Raw genomic sequence first — 25,454 nt, forward strand, 5'->3', positions numbered from 1 at the left:
AGGGCCTCAGGTAGTGAGTGGATATTTTACGCAGCAGGTCATTATGGCACCCCACTTTCAACTTGCGTCAGACAGGGTACGGTAAGGCCCTTTCTAGGGGACAGTGTGCTGCAAATAGCATGAATATCAGCTTTAAAGTGGATGTCTGCAGGGCAGTTACTTAACCTCTAAAGTGTCTGTCCATCACTTAAATCAAAAAGGAATACAGAGCGAGTAAAATAAAACATTGGATCAATGTCTTTTCTGAAACAATTATTATAAAGTGTCTACTTTGATTAAAGTTGCCTGAACAGAAATAGAGAATAATATTATTTTAATATTTATTGTAACACCTATGATTGATGCATAGCCATAAGGAAGACGATGTCGTCTTTGGTAGGACCTACACTTTGGTTAATGCTAATATTTTTTAGTTGGATTTTTGTGATGCCCTTTCCTCTAGCACAAACACTATGTTGACCCTTTGGTTTTTTGCTGATATTATCATATCAACTATTGGATGGATTGCCATGACATTTGGTTCAGATATCTTCTGTATGATGCCAAGAAAAAGAATCCTACGGACAATGGTGATCAACTGTTTTATTGCTCAAGAGTCACCATCAGCTCAAATTAATCCTCTTTAATACATCAAAATATTATGTCACATAATTATGCAATTCAAATGTATATTAACAAGCAAAATATAATGAACAAAACTTGATCAAACTTAGTTAACTGTATTGTGTTAATGTCATTAACCTGTATTTATGTGCTGTGTATAGATTCATTGTTTTTTTTCTTTAAAATGTCATTTTAGACTGCTATGTTAAGTATTTAATTAAATTACAAAATACTCTGACTTTTTATTTGTCAAGTATATATTTTGCAGATGAACCCTCAAACATTTTCTTGATTATGAGGTTATTTCCTATGGACTATTTACATATTCAATTCTCAGGAAAAACTCTATATATTTTGAGAGTGAATGACCTATATCAGGATAGAAGATTGTGATTAAATCGCTCAGCCTGACATAAAAGATATTTTCAACAAAATCTGATTTTTAATTTATATTTAATTTCTCTATGCATAATGTGGCTTTTTCTTAGAGAAAAAATGAAAAAGAGAAAATTAGCTGCATCCATACGGATACAGCAGAAGTAAATAAAAAGCTGCATTGAAGGAACACACATTTTGTCCAGGTTGTCCGTGCATACCTCTGTCAGAGCCAAAATGATTAAACAAATACCCCTTTGTGCGCCGCAGCCTTGATTAAGCTGAGATGAATGTAACCTCTGAAAAAGAAGTACAGGAAAGTGCCTTTGGTGGTGCCAAAATTCACTTTCCCTGTTAAAACATTGCTGCTGTCAAAGTTGTTTTTACTTCCTCACATGGAAAGTAAATTTATCATGCCTCTCCTGAGCGTTCAGGATTTTTTTGAAAACAAAATGAGTGAGATTATTTATTTGAAAAATAAACACTGTAACTTTATCTGCATTAGTGGTCACAGAATGCTGACACCAATAACTTTGAGCATGAGATTATTTGCAGTGCCACGGTAGGAGTTGATATAGGATTGTTGTGGTTTACTTGTGGGATTCGTAACATGTAACAAGCTCAACATTAGTGATTTGATTTGACAAATTAAACACCAATTCAGGAAGTTTCAAGGTGAAAATGATACTTTAATGCCTGGTCTTTTTAATTTAACTTAATTACTATTACATTATAATTTATAAATAATGTGAAAAATATATTCAAATATCTATAAAATCTGCTGTCGAATGAAACTTTACAGTGAGCTTCACAATTATAGTCATCAGGTTTTCAACATCTCTGCATATTATATCCTCTACCATTTATTTACATGTCACCCACATTTTGGCCCAACACTAAGCCTATAAATGCCTAAAATATATAAATCAGCAATATTAAACTGTAGCATTTCACATGATAATGTACCATGAGGGAACGAAATGATTGAGATGAGCAATCCTGCACTCTAGTGGTAATAGTCTGCCTTGCACTTTAATTAAAACATGTTTTCATCCCACTGAGTGGATCAGTGCAATTAGTTGATTCAACATAAAATGAAGCAGCCACACATTTGATAATATATTTAACCTACATTTGTAAACACAATCCAGGAAATGCTCTGGTTGGAGCTTGTCAAATCTGAATACTTGGTTGACTCAGTTTTTTATATTTTGGAATCAATTGAATATACAGTATTGTTGGGTTTTGGACTCAAAGGAAATAGTAGGAGTGGAACATTTAACAAAGTCAGTTTGGGTTCTGGAAAACTGAAATACATTTGTATTTAAAAAAAATGTGTACATGTTATAGACTCAACAATTATCTTATTATTCACATGTGAAAAACAAGCAAGGTCAGTTTCAGCCCTAGATGTTTGTCGTTGAGAAAATATTTCTCAAAAAGGAAACTTTGAATGAAAAAGTTTTTGTCCAGTGGATGAAAAAAAAAGAAGGAAGTTTAATAGATATATAATATCTACTAAATGCATCAGACACCTTTACCTGGTGGAAGCTTACAGCTCACAAAGGCTTACACGGAAAACATCTGGAAAACTAACTTTTAAAATACCTATAATGCTACTTTCACATTTTACACCTCCCTGGAAACTAGAGCTCATGGTCTGTTTGAAATCTATTGTCCCATATTATGATTTCCTGCAGGCTGTAATGTGTAGACTTCCAAATAAGCGGCACCTCCCCGCTATTTATTCCTGACACACTCAGACAATGTCCTTACTAGCACAGTGTCTCTATTTGAGATGACAGAGCAATAAATAATGGATGACACTCTGTTAGGATTCCTTTGATTTGTTTTTCTTCTAACATATTGTGCTCCCCGTGCAGAGCTATAGAATACATTATACAGAGGCCTTCTGAAGAGCCTGCATTATTAAAGTCAGGATTAGGGGGAAACCATGCTCTCTGCTACTATAAAAGCGCTGTCTTAAATGTATCATTCATGAGAAATGGTTGTAAGGAGAAGTTTTCCTGCTCTACCGGTCTTCTTTCCTTCTGCTTTTTATTGTTACCTGACAAGACTGGAAAAAAGGCTTTTTTCATGGACATTGCATTCCTTTATGAATTGTGGCAGGTCTTTATAGAAATACGGGATCGATACAAATTATTACAGTTTCCATGAAGGTCAATCAGAGGGCAGAGCATACTGTATTGTGTGCTACAAGTCATAGAGGGAACACTACAGGGCCTCTGTACTCAACAGAGCAACAATAAATAAAGTTCGATTTTAAAGGTTTGCCTTTGTTCTCAAATAAAATAGACAAATCAAGATTCTCACCTCTCTTATTGGTCCCTTTTTTAATGTAGAACATGGTGTTTCAAACCTGCCAAGAAACAAATAATCCAGGTAAACATTTGCTGTAATACGTGGGAGCCGTGTGGTGCAGTGGGTTGTGCGTTGGTGTTCGGACAAGGGGGTCACAGGTTCAAAACCCCACTGCAGCCAGCATGTCGTTGTGTCCCTGGGCAAGACACTTCACCCCAAATTGCTCCTGTGGGGATTGCCCGCAGTATTGAGTATGTAAGTCGCTTTGGATAAAAGTGTCTAACAAGTGACATGTAATGTAATACATCAAAGCCACCCAACTCCAGAATACAGATGGATTCCCACTGTATCATGTCAATCAAATTGCCTAAATCCATTCCATACTCAATATTGAATTTCTTGTTTGTACCAGTTGAAGTGATCCTTCAGATAGCCATACATTGCACACTAATATCCTCTGTGATACCAACTTGAAGGCATTTGTTATTACTTTTAAAAAGGTCAGTGGATCCAGATGTAGCCAGCAGTTCACATTGAGGTACATCATGTCATTGCTTTGCCTGTAAAGCAGGGAGTCGATTGCAAGTAATTGCCTTATGTCAACACTGACAGGTGGAGAGTGGGTGGGGGGGTCCTTATTTTGTGTTTTCTTACCGATATAAAAGCTTATGTTGTGTTGAAAATACAATCATGTGTGGTGGGAAAGAGGATTCGATTTGTTTATTATCATGTGTATTTTTTCCATTATTAGATTCCTTGTTATGGCTGTATCCTCAATCTGTTGCATTTCTATAACTATGACATTCTACTCATGGTTTACAATTACATCATAGACTGTGTATATATGCAGGTTTCCACTACCCCCATTGTACAGAAATAAAGTCAAGAATCCTCAATACAAACGGAGTCTGGGCAGTAGTGAGCGGAGCTGTCATTTCAAGGTGCCACCCATATACCTGCTACAGAACCCTACCGAAGTAGTGCGTAGTGCTAGATGCCGATGTCACCACAGAAAGTCACTATCAACCTCTATATCTGTGTATACTGATATATAAAGTGCTTTCAATTACTTCCTACTGCAATTAAAAAAATTCATAGAGGTTTTGTTTGGATTTTCTGAGTCTAAGGGTTGATAAAATCCCAGAGAGGATTGTTTTCATATTTTCATGTTATTGATCCCTTTTCTGACAAAAAAATGTGTGAAAATAAACAACTTCTACCAACTGTTTTTTGGTTTTTCATACACCTCACATCAATATTCATTGTGGCTTTTCTTCAGGATAGCTCAATTTATTCTTTAAGAGCTTTATTTCCTTTCAATCAAAAATGGCACACATTTAGTATTCAAATTTGTATGATGTGAAAACATGAGCAAAAGAAAAAACACAAACTGTATTATGTTCTGGAGATAATGATTAGTGTTTAAAAATAATTTCACTTAAAGTTTATATATGAGATAGAATACATTCATTATTTTTGTAAAATGATAGGCCTTCATGTATTATAATACGTTATTTTACTGTAGGGTTGTTTGCGAATAAATGGCAAAATGCTAGGCACGTTATATTGAAATCTTGCATTAAATACTCCATACAAGCCCTTATTATATACAATGGTTACCGGGGAGAAAAGGGAATGCTTTCAGCCTTGTACATGCTTGTGACTGCAAGTAATTGCAGTCACCATATATAAACACATATTTATAACTGAAAATTAGTGAAAAGAAAGTAACCTCTCTACCCCAGCTTTGGTTGCCATGCCCACAGCATTAATGGCTGTGGTTATTTAAGCTGATGCCTGCTGTTCTTTCCTCCTAAAATGATTGTATTGCTAATTACATCAGAAAGTGTATTGCTGTCATGATTAGAGCGACAAATTGAAGTAATTTGTCTGCCCCCATGACGGCATGAGAATTAGCCTATCTGTAAAATGTGATTGTAGATGTAATGATTACAACCTACTTCTTGGAATCTGGAATCTTTGAAACGCAAAGTATAATTTTATTGAATATCTTTCTTCCACGAAAATATAGTACATTAGCCTCAGGGTTGTTCATTTGGGGGGGAACATGTCTCATTGTTTCTATTTTATGTATAAGTGTCTACTTATGGAAAATTTATAAAAGCAATATTGTAATGATGAACCATCACTCCATCATTACAATATTTGTATTTGTTTTTGCCATTACACCCATACAATCAGTACAGAAAGGGTGTAACGTTAACTGAATTGTATCTATATCAGTCTGTGAAGGGTAGACTATTATCCATCTACCAGCCACATTTAAATGACACCAAGAACCAAGTTGTAATAGGGCAAATTCTGAAAACCTCTGAAAATGCCTTGATAACTTGCTTCAAATTGATTTGATATGCCGCTGATGTTCAAACTGGTCTTCAACCTCCCTAAGTTCTTCCATGCTACCTTTCACAGTGGCTGCCCAAATCCACTTCAAGACACAGCTTCTTATTTCTGTGAATTTATCAGGCCCTTCCTGCATACACGAGATGGATAACCTGTAAACTCCAGGACTTCATTTCGCTATGTATCGGCCTGCTTCTCCCTCACTGCAGGTGGGTCTCAGGTACCCCTCAACAAAAACACACCCGTTTGCTATCATGGCTCTGAAATGGTGGAAAAAGCTCCCCATTGTTATCAAGATAGCAGAAAGTGTACACATCTTCTGTTGCAAACTGAAAACCCACCTGTATCAACTAACCCCTTAGCCAATAATAACAAATACAATAATTTTTCACTTAAGTTTGGCTTATTGAAAGCTAATATACTCGCAGGATTCTTGCTTTTCTGATCTTTATGGTTGAATGCACTTTGTAAGTCTCTTTGGATAAAAGCTAAATGTAATTAAAAGAAAGATATTTATTTGTTGTGCTGCTCGTCATCTAAAAGCTTTTTGACATCCAGCATTTAATTCCACTGAGATGAAGAATAGCAGTATATTTTCTTACGTCAATCCAACAGAAAGTATCATGCGTAGGGGCTTATCCAGAACTCGCTAGCATCTACATCAATATCACCACATGACTCCTTCAATATCGCCACATGCTTTTCTGGCGTTTGCATTTATACACATCATATTGCCAATCCAATAACATTTTCCATACTTGTGGCCTATTTCTTTTGCTCAACCTTTAAGTGCAGGTGAGCTTTTATGCAAGTGATTACAGTATGTGTGCAACCAAAGAAGGGCATTAATAGGAAATAATATTGTATTGTATTTCTTTTTGCTGGTAAAGTAAAGATTGATATTTCTCCCTTCGTCAAATTGACAACTCAAAGACAGCAAACAGAGATGCTAATGCAGACAACACCACAGGCAAATACAGATATTGATTAACAACCCACAAACACAATTACTTGCAGTCACCAGTCATCCATGCACAAGGCTGAAAGCATTCCCTTTTCTCCCCGGTAACCATTGTATGTAATAAGGGCTTGCAGCACACTGCTCCTAACACTAGGATGGGTCAAATGCAGAGAAACAGTTTCCCCACGAGGGATTAATAAAAGTCCATCTTATAGAATATTTCATGCAAGATTTCAATATAACGTGCCTAGCATTTTTTCACAAATAACCCTACAGTAAAATAACGTATTATAATACATGAAGGCATATAATTTTACAAAAATAATAAATGTATTCTATCTCATCTGAGAACAGAAATGTAGGACTCTAAAAAAGAAAAAAAGGTTATAAAAAAGGCCAGCACTTGTATTATCTTTACTTTCTTAATAGAACATTTCCATTAGCCTTGAACAATATATTTTTCTCTACAACCCTTTAAACAAAGACTCTCAAATGTATATGCTAATCCAGAGATCAGTATGACACTTCCAAGTAGAAGTGAAGCGTGGGGTAATATGGAACCGTATGTTCACCATGCATGGTCACAGCAATCACGCACCTAACTATGCACTGCATTTTTATAACTCTTGGGAAAAGTACTGTATGTCAACTGTTTTCACTGGCAATGTTCACACATAGAGGTGTGAATATCTCTGGGATAAATGGGGAGAAGGTGCAAGTTAAAGATGCTTAAGGCTATATTTACCAGGGTCAACAGTTCAGTTATCCCTGAGTGGGTATAAAAGACTCTTAAAACTTCAAGACATGAAGGTAATTCACAATATTCTGTTTGTACATAGCATTTCAACCTATTTCAAGTGCTTGACGAATTTGTAACTTCAAAATTATGCCGATATTTGGCCAAGTGCTTGATAGATAAGAAACTAGACTACATCAATAAAAAAGGTGAGATGCACCCCTCAGTCATTATATTCATTGTTGGACAATGGCCTGGTTTTCACCATAAATCCCCCCCGGGTAAGATATTAATCCCATTCTATCTTATCTTTAATTCACTAAAAAACATAATAGACAACATAGCTTCTGCCCCAGTTTGTTTCTCATGATTAAGATTTGCTGTTGCAAGTATAGCCTAATTTAGTTTTTTTAATCTACTTGGGGTGTGATTCATACAATGACGTAACTAGAGATGACTTCCTTTTATGTAATTATTTTTTATAGATCAAGTGTCCACATGCTCTGTGTGTATAAATATGCATGCCTGGGTGTGCACGTGTGTTTTTAAGGGATGAGCAAAATGTGACTTGAAACGATTGTTGAATTGGCAATGGTTGGGTTCTGTGTGTGTGCATGTATGTATGCATGTATGTATGCATGTATGTATGTATGTATGTATGTATGTATGTATGTATGTATGTATGTATGTATGTATGTATGTATGTATGTATGTATGTGTGTGTGTCTGGTGGGGGGGGCATACATGTGTCAGGGTGGAGGAGATTACGTGTGCCACTGTGTACCGTACTGTGTAGTCAATTGTCCATGTGGCAGGTTAATCCATGTATAATAGGTGTCAGATGCTGCATCGCATTGAATTAATATGAGGGCTGTCAGAAAAGAGAGCACACAAATAGCTCAGTCTTTCAAATATTCAGTGCACGTACAAAAGGGAGCTGGAAAAACTGTTAAAAGGTTTTTGTTTTTTTTCTCTACTGGAAGTTATTTCACTGTGTGTTTTTACCGCTGACTGGACAAACATGGATGAGAAATACATGTCCAAACTGTCCCCGACAGTTGATTTCTGGGCAGGGATTTACCTGGTGATAGTTGGTGAGTACAATACGTAATTTCCTTTTCTATATCCATAGTGACTTGTCTCATAGAATTAATAACTTGAGCTCGCAAATAATTATTTTGAGGCTTCTCTTTCAAATGTCAGTGGGGATTAAGCTTAAACCCATGAATGACTTGTGAGAGAGAAGCACTTAAGACTTTAAATGTAGATTTGTTTGCTTTAATTCTCATTCCTGTAACTTTGAGACGGATAAGGAAACAACGGGGCATGACTGTGTTGATGTTTTTTTGTTTACTTTATTTGTTTTTTTCAACAGCATACAGTTATTCTATCAGAGCATGTATCAAAATGAGGTAAACAAATCTTCACTTTATAGAAAAATAGGTATAGTAGCAATGTAAATGCTGCTTATCACCAAGGCAAACAAAATCCCACAGAGACAGAATAAGAATACAATAAAAAAATATATATATTTAAATAAATAAAATAAAAATAAATAAATAGAAAACCAGTCAGCTAAAACAAAAATGTCAATAATAAACAATGAATGTCGACACAGGATATTAAACATGGTATTTGAGTGGACATTCTCTCTTCTGAGCAAATTACATTATTGATTTTTGACACCAATGAGTCAAGATTGTTAGCCCCTGATCCCTATCTGACTAATTTGACATGAAGCAACAGTAAATACCGCATCCCATCTTTTATTTTCTTAAAAAACAGCTGCAGTCCACTCCACTTCAAGTAAATTAAAGATTTTAAAATAAATGCTTACCTATTAAATAGCTCTGCATAGCATTAAAGAAAACATGTCCTGCATCCAAGCTTTTCCCTATTGTTTTGATTTGATTTATTTTCATCCTAAAGAACAAACCCTTTGTGTGATTTTTGTATTAACTTGAAGGCAATTGTCGTTCCTTTTTAAAAAGGGTCCTTCAATGAGAGTTGCTTCGCTGCAGGCTAATTAACCTGAAATACATTTACGCGGTGTGACCCCGCACCATACGTGAAAGCAAAACACCGGACACTCTCACAGAGATGTAATTAAAGAAGTGCACCTTAATGAGGTAAAACAAACTAATAAGATTATCATTTTGCATTTCACTTTGTATGGTGGGTGTTTTGGCAGGTGGGGTGCGCGGCCCCTCCTCCTACACACACGGAGCTCAGAAGTGGAGTGTAGCAAGACAGAGGAGAGTTAACCAGCTGCACCTGTTGTGTTGCTGTGCATGAAAGTTTCACCAAAAAAAAATGCTGTGCGTTACTGTACAGACACCAATCTTTACAATTAGGACTGTAACACATGCATTTTGACAATTGAATAATCATACGAGTAATTTTCTTTTCAAACAATTTGCAGAAAATGTGGTGTTTGCAGCATCTGTTCTCAGTTTAATATCCATTTTTAATTAGAAGTTCAAATCTTTTGTTGTGGACTGACAATCAAATGACATTTAAAGAAATCGTCTTTTACTTTGAGAAACTGTGATGGATGTTTCTCACTATTTTCTAAAAAGTTAAAGACCAAACGATTAAATCTAGAGAAATCAATTATTTAAAATCATCGATAATCAATATATTGGTCAGTTGTAGCCATACTCTTTGTTTGTCATACACAATCCAAACTGGACACTATCTACTGCTTTGGTGATATCGAATGTAAGGAATGATTGACTGATTCAAATGCTCCTAAATCTCTTTGTGCCTTCAGATGGAACAGTGTTTGTCTGTAAATGTGTGTTATGTTTACCTCCTATACGGACAGTTCCATGACCTTCTCACCTGCTGGTGTTACTTTGCTTTGCCCGCACATGTCTGACTCACGTACCGGGACTTGGTCAGCTGGGATGCCATCTGTCTTGGTGTTGATGTCATGAAGTAAACCACAATAGATAATCCAGTTTCCAGGTAGAGCATCAGTCCACAGGCCATTGTTGGGAGATCTAGGGTAAGATAGGGATTAACTGTCACTAGGGACATAAATTCACTCAGCAAATGGATTTACCTCAAATGTCCATCCATGTTTTATATGAATCAAGAAACTCAAAACATACTTTAAGGGTAAAGTCAAAGAGATCCAAAATCAAAGCTCTTTTAAACTTTGGTACATTGCTCTGGTTTTAGTCAGTCTAAAGTGACTGGATTACAAATGTGAAGAAATTACATCATGAAATATCCTCTTTAAAGATTCAGTAGCTGTTCTCTCCCCGTTAATAACTTTACGCGCCACAAGCTGTGAAAAACCACCACCTGTATAGATCAAAATCCCTACCGGTGGTGAGGTGTTACAATAACGTTAGTCATAAATACACAGGTCATACAAACACAGGACCTGTCATATAAGATAACAGCCACATGCTGTTCAGGTTCGTGTACTTTTTGTCAGTTTGATTTTTCGTTTGAACCAAAAGCCAAAAAACGAGAATACCAGCCTTTTTTCGTTTTTGATTTAAAACTAAAAAATTGGAAACCAAAGCCTTTTTCCCGTGTTTGTTGTCTAAATAAAAAAACGGATAACGAGAAAACCTAATTAAAAGAAGTCTGTGTACGTTTTGTTATACAGATAAATAAAGCAATGATCATATTTTGAACAGACTCAAAATCTGATCAAGACTAATAGGTTTTGTAACATTTAACAACATTCAGTGCAATTAATTTTTCAAAATGGATTTATTTAACACAAAAACATAATAACATATAGTTCATACTCTTGTGAGGTAGTAGTAGAATCTGCCTGAAAGATTTAACAGGAACAAACATATGGTGCAGGTTGGTTAATAGAGTTATGATATGAACTAAAATAAAAGATGGAGAACAACATTTAAAATAGTGTTGTTAAAGCTGCAACGATAGATTATATTCAATATGAATTATCAGAGCATTTTTTTTAATGAGAAAAATGTGATTATTTGTGGCCTATTACAGCTTTGTGCAATTGCCAAGACAAAAACTGGTGCTTTTGGCACAATTATTGAAACCACAAACTCAAGTTGCCTTTCATCTATTGAACAGACATGCTAAATCATAAGCACATTGTCTGCTTTACACTAAGTTTGATATTCCATACTTTTTACAAATAACTACACACTCTTATTTACAAACACGTTATTCAAGACCGACAGCCTGTGGGTTGTTTGCTAAACACTGCCATTGAAATACCACACTCAATTATCAAACCCCTGCACCCAGAATGCACATGTTAAAAGCAACAAGTCCTCCAAAAAACGACCGAATAGGTCGATTGTTCAACAGCTTATTACGACCTATAGTCACGTTTTAAAGTTTAGCACCTCTAGTGGTCGTGTAAGAAACAACAATTTGCGGCATTATGCTCCCGTTGATTGCAAACGCTCCAGAGGGTCATTATTCACAAATAACCCTCTCTTGAAAATCCTAAATTGTAGGATAGTTTGGCCATTAAAATGCTTTTTGATTAGATTTCTAGCGAGAAGTGTATATTGTACTTTTATAATCTACGTCCAGTGGATGAGTAGGATCTATAGGTTAATAGTTATTACGAAGATTATTTGAGGTCTCACCAGGAGAACGTGTATATACTATGTCTTTCCCCCTATTCATTTCTATTGACGGCAGTGTCCATGTAAAGTTAGCGTCAACCCTTACGGGGTGAAAACAGTATTTCTGGTCTCGAAGTTTTCATAGTAAAACCGTATTCCCCTCACTGTCAAATGATTTTACAGTGATATCTGCCGTACTCATCCACCTCCTGATTAGAAGACATTTGGATAAACTGGAAGAAATGCCACCGAAACTGAATGCGTGACGTGGATCATAAATATATCACAGTGTGCGAAAAAGTACACGTCCCACCGTCCGGGACGTGTTATTTACAATATCGGACAAGTAGATATTTCAATTGACTTGTCCGGCGGACAAGTGACGTTTTTCGCCCTGATTTATTGATAAATTCAGTTTACAAAAGGCAGAACTCATTCGCAAATTGTCAGTGTCCGCCATTGTTTGTTTAGAAATGTTAGTTTCGGTTCTGCTTGTCGATTCCTAAGGGAATGCATCTCGCCGCTTTCTGTACAGTTAGGGCGGGGCAGCGCTGGAAGTGTAGCACAGTGGCAGGGTTGGGAAGCAAAACTATGTTCCGAGTAGGAACAAATAACAATTGTCCGGTACCGGGATTAATAAGAGTTGTGGGGACAGGAGGCGAGGCCGAGCCCCGCGGACCACAGCTCTCTCTCTCTCTCTCTATTCTCCGGATCAGCTGTTCGCTGCATGGTGCAGCTCAGCGTCTCTCTCTCTTTCTACACACAGCGGATCCGCTGCCCGTTTAACAGCCTCATCTTTTTCAAACTTTCTTATGTTCTTTCTCTAATACGTAATGAAGGTTATTAAGCGTTTTAGCTCCTGTGTTGTTAATATTGACCGCCATTTCCTTTATGAAGTGAAGCAGCCTCCCTGTGTCCTCGCGCTGTCCTCACATCCCCGGACCCCCAGACTCGGAGGAGCACAGGGATGTCAGTATTGTTTATGAAGCAGGGTATAGAAAGTACATTATTGAAATGAAAATACTATTTATTTACTTTTACAAACAGTGAGCAGCTGGGCAGCTGCAGCATGTAATACACATGCGTCTTTGAGTTGTAGAAAAGCGCTAGGCCTTATTATTAGGCTACTAATAAGTAGCCTAATAATGAATTATTACTTATTATGATAAGCTATTATTATTAGCCTATTATCATTATATTTAAGGCCTAGCGCTTTTCTACATAGGCAGGTATCAGGCAGGTTGCAGTGTAACATCAGAGGAGACTGGGCCAATTGTACATTCTCAAACTGCACCACTTAGAACTAACTAAACAATGCAGAGATTATTTTTATATAATTGTATTCAATAACCATACGAAATTAAACAGTATGAAGTGATTTGTAAATAGGAATACAGATTTGACTTAATGTTTTCATAAATATATTTTTCTCCCACTTTATCATGGGACTTATTTTTACCCTCTCAAAGAACCGAAAATAACCAGAATCGAAAAGCAGAACCGGAATCGTTCGAATCCAAACGATACCCAACCCTATGTGTGAAAATGTAAAATACGATGGCGAAGAAGAAGATTCCAGTGGCCCCAATTTTTGTCCATTCTGGACAAGTGAAAAATGTATTCGGACAAGTAAATTGCCAAACTCACTTGTCCATGGACAAGTACTCTCTAAAAACTTTTTCTCACACTGTATCAGGAATGAAACAACATCTTAAATTTCTCTTCACATAATACGTCTCCTTGCAGTATCAATAGTAGTTCGGCTGACTTTTTAGGGGTTTTTGGTGATGGGAGACACATCTATGGAATCAGAATTTCAATAGCTTACCATTTAATGACGGAGATACCTTTCTGTCTGTGATGTTTTACAAATTAGATATTAATGTATATAACTAAAATATATGAAATGATATAGCAATATCCTGTAAAATTATGTTAAAACATGAATAAAACTACACATCTTTAGATGTTATACATACACAAGTGTCCTACACTAATTGTCATGGCACACATTCTCTTGTCCAAAGGGTCACTGTTTTTGGCACCACCTTCTGCTCATTTGTGGCAATGACAGCCATGAATGGTTAAAATGGCCAAAATAAATAAAAGTTATTATGGCATTGTATGCTTTGTGTACCTTATTTGTCACATCTTCAGAAACCCTCCTGAACTCATCAGGTTCAACACAAAGCCTCTCATCTTGTTTATCAGAGAAAGAAACCGAGACCAGCTCTGTCGCTCCCAACCCAGTCTCACAAAAAATGTGTAATAGCTACGTTGGTCCACAGGGTCTAACTGTTAAATGACTGAACTTCATTTTTCTCCCTATTTTACAGCACCCCAATTTGGTGATTCTACCCAGTTAGGCATATTCACATAGCTTAGGTCAAGTGGTTTTATAACAATTGGTCCCATATGTAGTCCATTCTGTAACAGAATGACACACACTTAAAAATTCACTGAAAACCAATGTTCAAAGGTTAACAGTTGAGAGCACGACCTGCTTATAATCTTCAAACTGACATAATAGATTGAGACCTCTCCAACATATGTTTCCTCTGCAATCCTATGAGCTTGCAGATCCTGAACTCTTTGAAGGTCCTCTTGACCAAGACCCGTCTTAGTCTGACCTCCCCGTCCTCTTCCTCTGCCTCTGCCTCTTCCTCGCCCCCTCGTTGCTCTCACACGTCCTCCTCTGGTTCTACCCCGGGCCACTCTTATTTGACCAGATGTGCTGGGTTTTGGAGTGTACTCGGTGTCAGAGGAAACCATGCTGTCATCCTGGATGCTCTCATCCTGGAAGCTCTAACAAGCGAAACAAGAGATTATGATATGAGTCTAATTTGAAATCCATGTTCCTCAATGCGTCACCAATGATAACGGAAACAAACGGCAAGTAGCATTTACATCTACTCATTTAGCAGGCGCTGTCTAGCGTAGCTAGGTAATTAGGTACTGTATTTAGTTCGTCGACAAACATAATAGATGAATACGCTAAATACTTCAAATAAACATTCAAAACCAACTTGGGCTGTGTAGTATCGCTAACCTTGATGTTTTTAGCTTTGCCTGATATGTAACGTTACCGTAGCCTGCTCTCGCCAGCTAGCCAGAAATAGTTTACTGCATTAAACTACATTTTTCCAAAACAAACATGCTAGCTTCAAAAATATAAGCACTGACAATAACTTTGTTCATTTTTTACATTCATTATGATAATCTTAGGTGTTGTTTACTTACATCTGATTGAGCCATGATGTTTTTCCGAGATGCTCAAGTCTTCTCTGACGTCATGTGCGCGTTCATGTGTGTTGGAGGAGCTGCTATGTAAGGAAATCTGAAGGAAGGGGCGGATTTCTTTCAGTTGCGTACTGTTATGACCTGGCTCAAAAGGCCACAACAAAGAGAAGACACACCGGCCGTTTCTCAATCGCAAGGAAACTGGCTTCCAAGCCAATATTTCAAGGATACTACGTCATCGAGTGCCGCCGAAGGACTGTTCCAATCTCCAGCATACTTGGAATTCCACCGAGGCCACGTCCTTGGTTTGGGGGTAATTTCGAGGCTGCACATGGGTAGACTTCTCGTCCTTCAAATCCCCACAATGTTTTGCGCACGGACCAATTTCAAAAACCCTTGCGGAGAATGGCTGAACCGACGCAGCACAGCACACATTTAAATGCAAGTATGTAGTGGCGTAGAACATGTGTTGGTAAATATTAGACCCTCCAGAAAAACGCGGGCAAAAATCCTTGATTATGTGGGCTAAATTCCTTGATTATGCGGGCTAAAATCCTTGATTATGCGATTAAACATGCAGGGTTTTTATGTAATTTTATGCGGTGAAATTGCGGGAAGTTGCGAAATATGCGGAAAGTTGCGAAAAAGAATAGATTTTTTTTTAATATTGGGCTGTCTTATTCATTCTCTCTCACACACATCCTGCCACTAACGATAAACCCCTTTCCTATTCAATTAAACACATTCAATGTTTATTTATTGTAAAAGCAATGGGGCTATTTTAATCACACTCTCTCTCTCTCACACACACTTCTCCGCCTCATTCTGTTTTCATTTACTCGTTCGTTATCTGACCAGCTTCAATCTTGTAGGCTACTCACTTTGTTTCTTGTAGCCCTCGAAAGGGTTTTGGAGGTTGATGCCTCGGTGAACGCGAGTTGTTTGGCTTTCTTGTCCGCAGCAGCAGAAAGCATTTTCGAATGTTTGAATGAATCAAAGTGGGTCATCACTGTCGACTTTCTCTCAGACGTATGCTCCAACACACAGTTGCACGGGGTGCAGAATAGTTTCCCCCCACTTTCGTGAAAGACATCGGGGTACTGCTTTGCCCGGTCTATAGCAGAAATGTTCGTCGTGTGAGTTCCACACGTTCACTCTACGGTGTTGTTTACCTTCTGTGATGCGCGAGCTGATGACGTCACGTCATCATCATCACTACTTCACGTCAAGACGAGTTCACTTTTTTTTTTCTCCATTTTGTGTGGAAAAATGCGGGGATTATGCAGCCTTTTGATAAATATGCGGCCTTTTAAAAATCTGCGCCATTTTGCTGATTATGCGGTAAATTCTGCGATCGCAGGATCGCGTTTTTCTGCAGGGTCTATATAGACTGCAATACATATGAAAACCCACTGTTCACTTTCAACACAGCATCAACATATTATTGAAAGCAATAGGCTGGTAATGATAATTTAGATTTACTCTTATTCTTTCTCAAATAGCCAGATCTACATAGGTCTGGTATGTTTCCACTCTGACTTTAATACAGCTACACCATTGTTTGGTTTCCATGGTAACACGTCTCTTTAGTAGCGCGCGCAACTGAAAGTCTGAGAGTGTGAGGCAGATAGTCACAGAAAACAGAACAAAAATCGACAACTACTTTACTCTCTGCTCACTCCTTTCCTGCCCACACATATGCTCCATCAAGGATGGTGCTACAGGTCACAAGGCATTGCACTTAGCAGGGCCGTTTCTAGCTTTTTGGGGGCCCTATGCAAGATGCTGTTTGGGGGCCCTAGTTTTTACTTTTTTTTAAAACTACAATGGGGGGATTACGAAGCCTTTAAGATGATCTGTGGAGATGCATCAATCTGTTACACTTTAATAGGAAAACAGGCTAATTTCACAAAAACCAAGCAATTGACAATTACAAAAAATTATATTAAAAAGGTAAACAAAAAGGCTCCTCTACGTCAATAAATGCAAGAGATGCAGCATTTTCTCAACAATGTTTAATTTATATTTCTCATCTTCCTCAGACGTCACTCATTGGCTGACAGCCCAACGATGATTTGGACTTTATTACCCCAAAAACACAAGCCGCAGCTTTGCTATCATTGCAGTTTAGTCGTGTTTATATCCTACATTGGATTTTTAAGCATATAATGCTTCACCAAACACAGGAGGGGGCTTGGCTCTCTACAAATAAAGACGGCTCATTTGAATTCTCCCCAAATATATTGAGGCTGAACCTGAACTTTGAATTCTCTGCTCCCATCAGAATCTTGGCGATCTTGTTAAAATTGTGAATGCAGAATTAGAAATACTATGTAACTGGTTTGCAGTTAATACATTATCCCTTAATGTGGCCAAAACTAATTACATGTTATTCAATACAAAGTCTGAGAGTAGAAATGACTGCATTATACGGATTTGCAATACGGAGATAGAAAAAGTTGGTGCATGTATTTTTAGGACTGCTTGTTGACGAAAAACTCAATTGGAAGCACCATATAAATTATGTACAGACTAAACTGTCAAAAACAACAGGTATTTTGTATCATACTAAGAACATTCTTGAAGAAAAAATACTCTTTATAACAGTCTATTTCTCCCTTACCTTTACTACTGCTCCGAAATATGGGGAAACACGTACTCAACAAATCTACAAAAAAATAATAACATCCCAAAAAAAAGTATTATGAATAGTCTGTGGTGTTGGTAAATATGAACACACAACTCCCATATTTAAAAAAACTCAATCTATTAGATGTGTTGACATAGTACAGCTTAAAACAGTACTGGTTATGCACAACATTTTCCATAACAAAATGCCTAATAATATTCAAAAGCAGTTCCAAACCACAGCGTGAACATATGAATGTAAAAAAAGTCACTTGAAAATAAGTGTTCACAATGTTTATATGCAATTATGCATATATTATTATTATTATTCATTTGCCAAGTACATCTGTACATATGTATATATTTATATATAGTATTTTCATTTCCAAAGAAAGATAGTTGAAACTACTATTGACATGTGCAGAAAATGACCCTATATCTAGTTTTCGTATATATATATATATATATATATATATATATATATATATATATATATATGCATTTATTGTTTTCCTGGCCTAACTTTTATTGAATTTTTTCTCCTGTTTTCTTTATTTCTTTGTACTCCATCTCAATACGTTTTTGACGCAATAATGCCAATGTTGTATTAGGATGATGCACCGGAGGGCTACTTTCCATAAGCTATGCTTCAGCCCTCCCGCTTCTACTAATTTTGTTCATTTTTGTGTGTATGAATTATACTTGTTTCGTTTTTTGGATGAATACAAAAAAAATATATATATATATACTTTCAGCTTGGGGGCCCCCTAGTGCATCTGCATAGTCCGCCTATAGGAAGAAACGGCCGTGGCACACTAAAATATAAGCATGTTAATGTTAATCTAACAGCTCCGGCGATCCACTAGCACCCCCCCCCCCACGGGGGCAAAACGCAACATCTTGCAAGAAACAGCGTCTGAGGGCTTCTTAACATTTAATAAACTATGAATGTGTCATACTGACTTAACGGGAAGAAACTCAGCTTTCAGATAATATTGACCATTTTTAGCTAAACGAAACAAAGGGGTAATAAAAAAAGGCTCTGAATTAGCCCTGAGCGAAAAGATGCTAACGCAATTAGCACAGAACTCAAGGTAAAATACCTTTATTACTTATCAAATCTGCACAAACAAGATTAGCAAACTGAGATTCCACAGATTCCAGACATACTGTATAAGTATCATCACTGAGCGATAAGAACTCGCGACATGGGAAACAAACAGACATCACACAACGTAGCATTACGGAGCAAACACGGGAGAAATTCTTACCTCTGCAGTTGTTCTGATCAAAGGTTGTGTTCAATGGCATTAAAATGATAAAAACGCTGCTGAAGGTTAATCCATAGGTTAATCCAATGTGTCTGTGTCACTTTGAAATTATTTCTGATAATCAATCTTCCTATTTACAGTGGGGAAAAAAAGTATTTACTCAGCCACCAATTGTTCAAGTTCTCCCACTTAAAAAGATGAGAGAGGCCTGTAATTTTCAAAATAAGAAAAACAAATCTAGAAAAAATCACATTGTCTGATTTTTAAAGAATTAAATTGAAGATTATGGTGGAAAATAAGTATTTGGTCAATAACAAAAGTTCATCTCAATACTTTGTTATATACCCTTTGTTGGCAATGACAGAGGTCAAACGTTTCCTGTAAGTCTTCACAAGGTTTTCACACACTGTTGCTGTTATTTTGGCCCATTCCTTCATGCAGATCTCCTCTAGAGCAGTGATGTTTTGGGGCTGTCGCTGGGCAACACGGACTTTGAACTCCCTCCAAAGATTTTCTATGGGGTTGAGATCTGGAGACTGGCTAGGCCACTCCAGGACCTTGAAATGCTTCTTACGAAGCCACTCCTTCGTTGCCCGGGCGGTGTGTTTGGGATCATTGTCATGCTGAAAGACCTAGCCACGTTTCATCTTCAATGCCCTTGCTGAGGGAAGGAGGTTGTCACTCAAAATGTCACGATTCATGGCCCCATTCATTCTTTCCTTTACAGGGATCAGTCGTCCTGGTCCCTTTACAGAAAAACAGCCCCAAAGCATGATGTTTCCACCCCCATGTTTGCAGTAGGTATGGTGTTCTTTGGATGCAACTCAGCATTCTTTCTCCTCCAAACACGTCTAGTTGAGTTTTTACCAAAAAGTTCTATTTTGGTTTCATCTGACCATATGACGTTCTCCCAATCCTCTTCTGGATCATCTAAATGCTCTCTAGCAAACTTCAGACGGGCCTGGACATGTACTGGCTTAAGCAGGGGGACACGTCTGGCACTGCAGGATTTGAGTCCCTGGCGGCGTAGTGTGTTACTGATGGTAGCCTTTGTTACTTTGGTCCCAGCTCTCTGCAGGTCATTGACTAGGTCCCCCCGTGTGGTTCTGGGATTTTTGCTCACCATTCTTGTGATCATTTTGACCCCACGGGGTGAGATCTTGCGTGGAGCCCCAGATCGAGGGAGATTATCAGTGGTCTGGTATGTCTTCCATTTTCTAATAATTGCTCCCACAGTTGATTTCTTCACACCAAGCTGCTTACTTATTGCAGATTCAGTCTTCCCAGCCTGGTGCAGGTCTACAATTTTGTTTCTGGTGTCCTTTGACAGCTCTTTGGTCTTGGCCATAGTGGAGTTTGGAGTGTGACTGTTTGAGGTTGTGGACAGGTGTCTTTTATACTGATAACGAGTTCAAACAGGTGACATTAATACAGTTAACAAGTGGAGGACAGAGGAGGCTCTTAAAGAAGAAGTTACAGGTCTGTGAGAGCCAGAAATCTTGTTTGTTTGTAGGTGACCAAATACTTATTTCACACCATAATTTGCAAATAAATTCTTTAAAAATCAGACAATGTGATTTTCTGGATTTTTTTTTCTCATTTTGTCTCATAGTTGAGGTATACCTAGGATGAAAATTACAAGACTCTCATCTTTTTAAGTGGGAGAACTTGCACAATTGGTGGCTGACTAAATACTTTTTTGCCACACTGTATGTCAATAACGGAGATTTCATAATAGGCTTGTTTGAGACAAGCGAGACCTGCGCAGACCTGCGCAGTTGCGATCAACGTCTTGCTAGTGCGTTGCATGATGGTTAGTCATTCTGTCCGACTTGCTCTGGAGGCTCGCCTACATGAGACGTTGAAATCTTGCGGGACAAAGACGCCCGCAGCCTTGAGAGCGAGGCGCGGCGAGGCGGCACAGTTCTTCTCCACGGGATGCGGAAGCGAAATGCTTGATGGGAAACGACTCGCTGGTATCTCGAGCTGAGCGCTCATTGGTGGTTTTTACCACGAGCTGCTGATGAAACTCTCCAATTGGCTTGGCAAAAGTTTGTTGTTGTTTTGTCTCAGTTTTACGTCGCCCCTCCCATTAACATTTTTCATCATTGTTCCACAATGTTTATCATCATGAAGTTAATATCCATATATTTTATACTATACTTGCACTGCTTACCGTTTCATACTTTATATATTTTAGCATATTCATACACACTGTTCATACTGCTCACAGGCTGCTGTGTATATCTAGTGTATTCATACCCCTCACTGTTTATTCATCATTCAATTCATTCTATATTTTATTCTGTAGATTGTGTACATTACTTTTCACTTTACTGCTTGTTGCACTCCTGGTTAGAAGCTAAACTGCATTTCGTTGTCTCAGTACCTGTAATATGTGCAATAACAATAAAGTTGAATCTCATCTTGAGCAGGAACAAATGTATTTACTTAGTACATATCTGACATTAACGATTAAACACATGTGTGCATTCTTTATAAACGCAAACCGAGTCAAGCTGACTCCGGAGGTTGCAGTATGCACCTTAAAGTAGTTTGCAATCCACCCAAAAACCGAGAGAAGAATAAGAAGAAGGCGAAGAAGAAGAAGGCGAAGAAGAAGAAGAAGAAGAAGAAGAAGAAGAAGAAGAAGAAGAAGAAGAAGAAGAAGAAGAAGAAGAAGGCGAAGAAGAAGAAGAAGAAGAAGAAGCCGACTCAGAGCTGTCCGACTTCAGACGAGCTTTTTGAGACCTCCCCCGGCTGCGATCGGCTACTCTCGTCTACTTTCGAGGCGAGCCGCAACGCGTTTCAAACAAGCCTATTAGCTGCTACGAGAGTATATGACAGGAGGAGTTGAGAAGAGTACTGCAAGATGGCGGAGTGAGAAGCAGCAACGTTGCAGGCTCGTAGAAGAAGTTTAGATTTGAGTCCTTGACTGCAAAACCGACAGGCAATAGCTTATTCATGATACACTTTAAGTTATTATAGAAGCTTAAATAGTCACATTTTACTTTAATTCTCCAGTTACAGATGCAGCACTGAATTTAGGACTCCAGCTTACAGCTTCCTGCCTACCACCAGCCAAAGACCAGTATAGAGGAATGTTAAGCCCTCCCACTATTTTCCAAGAGGGCGTTGCCAGATTTTCAATTTCAGGTTTTAACCAGGAGATGGCGCTTCATTCACAAATACAGAAAGACAAGTTTCATGGACTTTCAGTTGTGTTTTGAAGAGCATTTTAACACATCAATATTTTAGATCAACTAAAGTATATCTAATCTTGTAATTCAATAATATATAGTCTTTATATATTAAATAAACCTAATTATAATGTAAATGTTTACATTACACTTCTTTATTTGTTATGCTCATACTTTAACCTTTACAATCGTTTGCTTTAATATGCAGTATATTTTTGTGTTTGCTTCCTCCTGCTCCCTTTCGGACACATACTGTATGATTTATTATTATTATTAATATGAAGATATTATTAAGATAAGATAAGATGTTACTTTATTGATTGAACATTTTAGTTTAGAATGTGCTGTCCCACGGTGATTCAGAAGGCTCACAGGTCACATTCCGACCATTATTTAAAACAATAGGTGCTTTCACACCTTCTACAGTTTGATTTGTATAGAGGGAGCTCTGTCAGTTTTCGAATTACTCATTTGCTTTCGGGGAGCCCTATTTTTCAGAGCACATCCTGCTACTAAATATGTCACACGCACGCTCTGTTGACTGGCGCAGCAGCGCGGATGCGATCAATTGCTATAAAAACACTCTTCTACTAATACAGACGGTGTCACTATGCCGGCGGATGTGGCCGTTGTTGAAGCCTATTCAGGCTCCGCATCGGCAGGCCTCTCCCTCGGTGTGGAGCTGTCAAACTCGACCCTAACGCCGCTTACAGCCGGCCAACTAAAAGTTGTTTTCCGTTCACGTTGTCATTTTTAGACTCCTTCGCTTCTTTGCGTGTGAATCCAAAAGCTGTGACGCTTGGCTGTTTTCGTTTTGCCATATTTTTTTATTACACAGCCAGAGTTAAAAAAGTATCAATATGAACATTTCAAATACCGCGCCGGCATCACCGCCATAATCATAGCAACGTAAGTAAGAATGCAGCGCCGCCACATACAGATGGCAACACCCAGACATATTCACAAATATAAAACAAATATTCAGAAACTGTAATGAACAATAACTATTATTTATTTCAAGAACTGTTATTTACAGAAACTCAATATTTCTAATCTGTGTGACACAAATATGCACGACTGTTTTGGGCTCCCCCTATTTATCTCAAAGTCAGCCTTCAGGGGAGCTCCCTCCCTCTTCGGGGGAGCCAAGCTCCTCCGAGCTCCCCCCCATTTCGAACAGTGTCTGTGGCTGAATGGCCAGCGATTAGGTGCGGTGCATTTGTCATAGGTGATCAGAGCTAACTGCCTGCCGTCAGATTTCATTTAAAAAACAGATCTGATTTTAAGACTATTTCTGCGCTCATAAAGAATGATAAGAATAAGAATAATGCGTATTGAACTGGTTTCATTAATTAGTGAGTTTATTTAATACTAGAACCGCCAATCGGGTCAATTTGTGTTGTGTTGTTGTGTGTGTGCAATGTAACTTTTTCAATAAAATATTAAAGTCTCCCAGTCCCTGACTTTTCCTGAAAGTGTGTTATGTAGCACCCTATGTTGTTAAACATTGCATTCTAATAGCGGGATTTGACGGGTTTAGGTAGGCCTATACAAAAACCTCTGGTGGTTCTAGTGTTAAGGTAATTAGGTACAGTAGAAGCCCTTTTTTTTATCAGTAACGAATTTAGCAGTTGAACATAAAAGTCAACTAACTGAGGGTCACTTGCAATGACAGTGTTGTGTCAAACTGTAAGCTTGTCACTCAGAGTAACCTACCGTTAATTTAGCTGCTGGAGAAGAAAGATCAAGGGGGGAGGGGGGGAGAGAGCTGTGGTTGATGGGCCATTAGTTGTGTAAATACACAGCTGAGAGCTGCCGTTTCATTCAGACTGTTTAAAAAACTGTAACAACGGACTATTTTTCTTAGGGGATGCATGTCAATTTAAATCAATACATACAACTATTTTTTAAATCAATACATACAACTATTTTTTAAATCAATAAAAAATAATAATAATAAGTGTATTATGTTGTTACATCGTTTCAGATGTTATGTTTCAGTTGTGCTCTGTCTATGTTCAGTGATGCAAACTTGTCACCTTTCGGCGAAATTCGCCGTTTTGAATCCAAAATAAGTCGTTTGTGTGATTCATGTAGATCTGCAATACAAATATTTTTGGGGTATGGGGGGGGCTGGGACCCGGAGTAATCTGCGGCCGTGAGCTGTTATGTGCCATCATGACACGCATGGTGTTCTTTTTTTATATATTATAATGAAGTACGAGCTGTGTGCACGAGTCTTCCTGCCTGTCGGCTCTGCTCATGGATGTATAAGGCTCTGCTGCTCCGAGATGATGGTCTAGCTTCAGCAGCTACATTACCTACGGGTGCGTTCGTTAATATTAACTGTGCGTCCGGAGTCACTGTGGCACAGACTGGACCGCTGGTGAACAGCTGTTAGAACGGGCTGTTCAGGTGTTCAGAGCAGAGCTCCCTGTCGGAGCGGCAGAGCGTGATGTGAACTGAAAAGTTTTTCTGTGGCAATATTATTTAAGGAATCGTTGAGCTAGCTAGCTAGCATACATTGTCACTATCTGCTAACGTTAGCTTTAGCCTTCTATTTCTAATAGTTTTTTTCATAGGCTATAAACAGAGGTGGTATAAGTATATATATTGTACTTGAGTAAAAGTAGAAGTACTCAGATCTTGTACTTGAGTAAAAGTAATAGTCCCAGAGTGTAGGAATACTCTGTTACAGTAAAAGTCCTGCATTCAAAATGTTCCTCAAGTAAAAGTAGAAAAGTATTATCATCAAAATATAGTGAAAGTAGCGACAGTAAAAGTAGTCATTGTGCAGATTGGTCCATTTCAGAATAATAGATATGATATGTTTTATAATGATTGATCATGAAAGTGTTCTCAAAGCTGCTAAAGGTGCAGCTAGTTTGAATGACTTTGTATACTGCAGGGTAGCTTGTGGATTTACTCCAGGTGGAACTAAAGTCTGATTTAACACTTGATTATATTTCACTTAATTAATCCAGATCTGTGAAGTAACTAAAGGTATTAAATACATGTAGTGGAGTCAAAGTACACCATGTACCTCTGAACTGTAGTGGAGTAGAAGAACAAAGTAGCAAAACATTGAAATACTTAAATAAAGTACAAGTATCTCAAAATTGTGCCCAAGTATAGTACTTGTTGAGTTTATGAACTTAGTTACTTTACACCATG

The 25,454-nt window shown here is 37.9% G+C and overlaps 2 protein-coding genes across 7 annotated transcripts in view; one reads left to right on the forward strand and one right to left on the reverse strand.

Moving 5' to 3' along the window:
• The window catches only part of runx2b (RUNX family transcription factor 2b), a 164,331-nt gene that overhangs the window by 106,985 nt on the left and 31,892 nt on the right, over positions 1 to 25,454 (reverse strand). For 3 of the 6 annotated variants that reach the window (XM_079643108.1, XM_079643110.1, XM_079643109.1), the window contains exon 4: positions 10,206 to 10,366. The exons of 2 other annotated variants lie outside the window; for them this stretch is intronic. The gene's annotated coding sequence lies outside the window, so the exon portion shown is untranslated. The remainder of the gene's footprint in view (positions 1 to 10,205; positions 10,367 to 25,454) is intronic. One more of the 6 variants, XM_079643107.1, reaches the window with a different exon arrangement.
• Positions 1 to 25,454, forward strand: part of opn8a (opsin 8, group member a) — a gene marked incomplete at both ends in the record, with an annotated part of 98,026 nt that overhangs the window by 4,598 nt on the left and 67,974 nt on the right. Inside the window, one exon of the mRNA XM_079642178.1 lies at positions 8,345 to 8,455. Coding sequence (XP_079498304.1) covers positions 8,345 to 8,455 — 111 coding nt within the window. The remainder of the gene's footprint in view (positions 1 to 8,344; positions 8,456 to 25,454) is intronic.

Source organism: Notothenia rossii (assembly GCF_949606895.1).
Source record: "Notothenia rossii genome assembly, chromosome: 8".
NCBI lineage: Eukaryota > Metazoa > Chordata > Actinopteri > Perciformes > Nototheniidae > Notothenia > Notothenia rossii.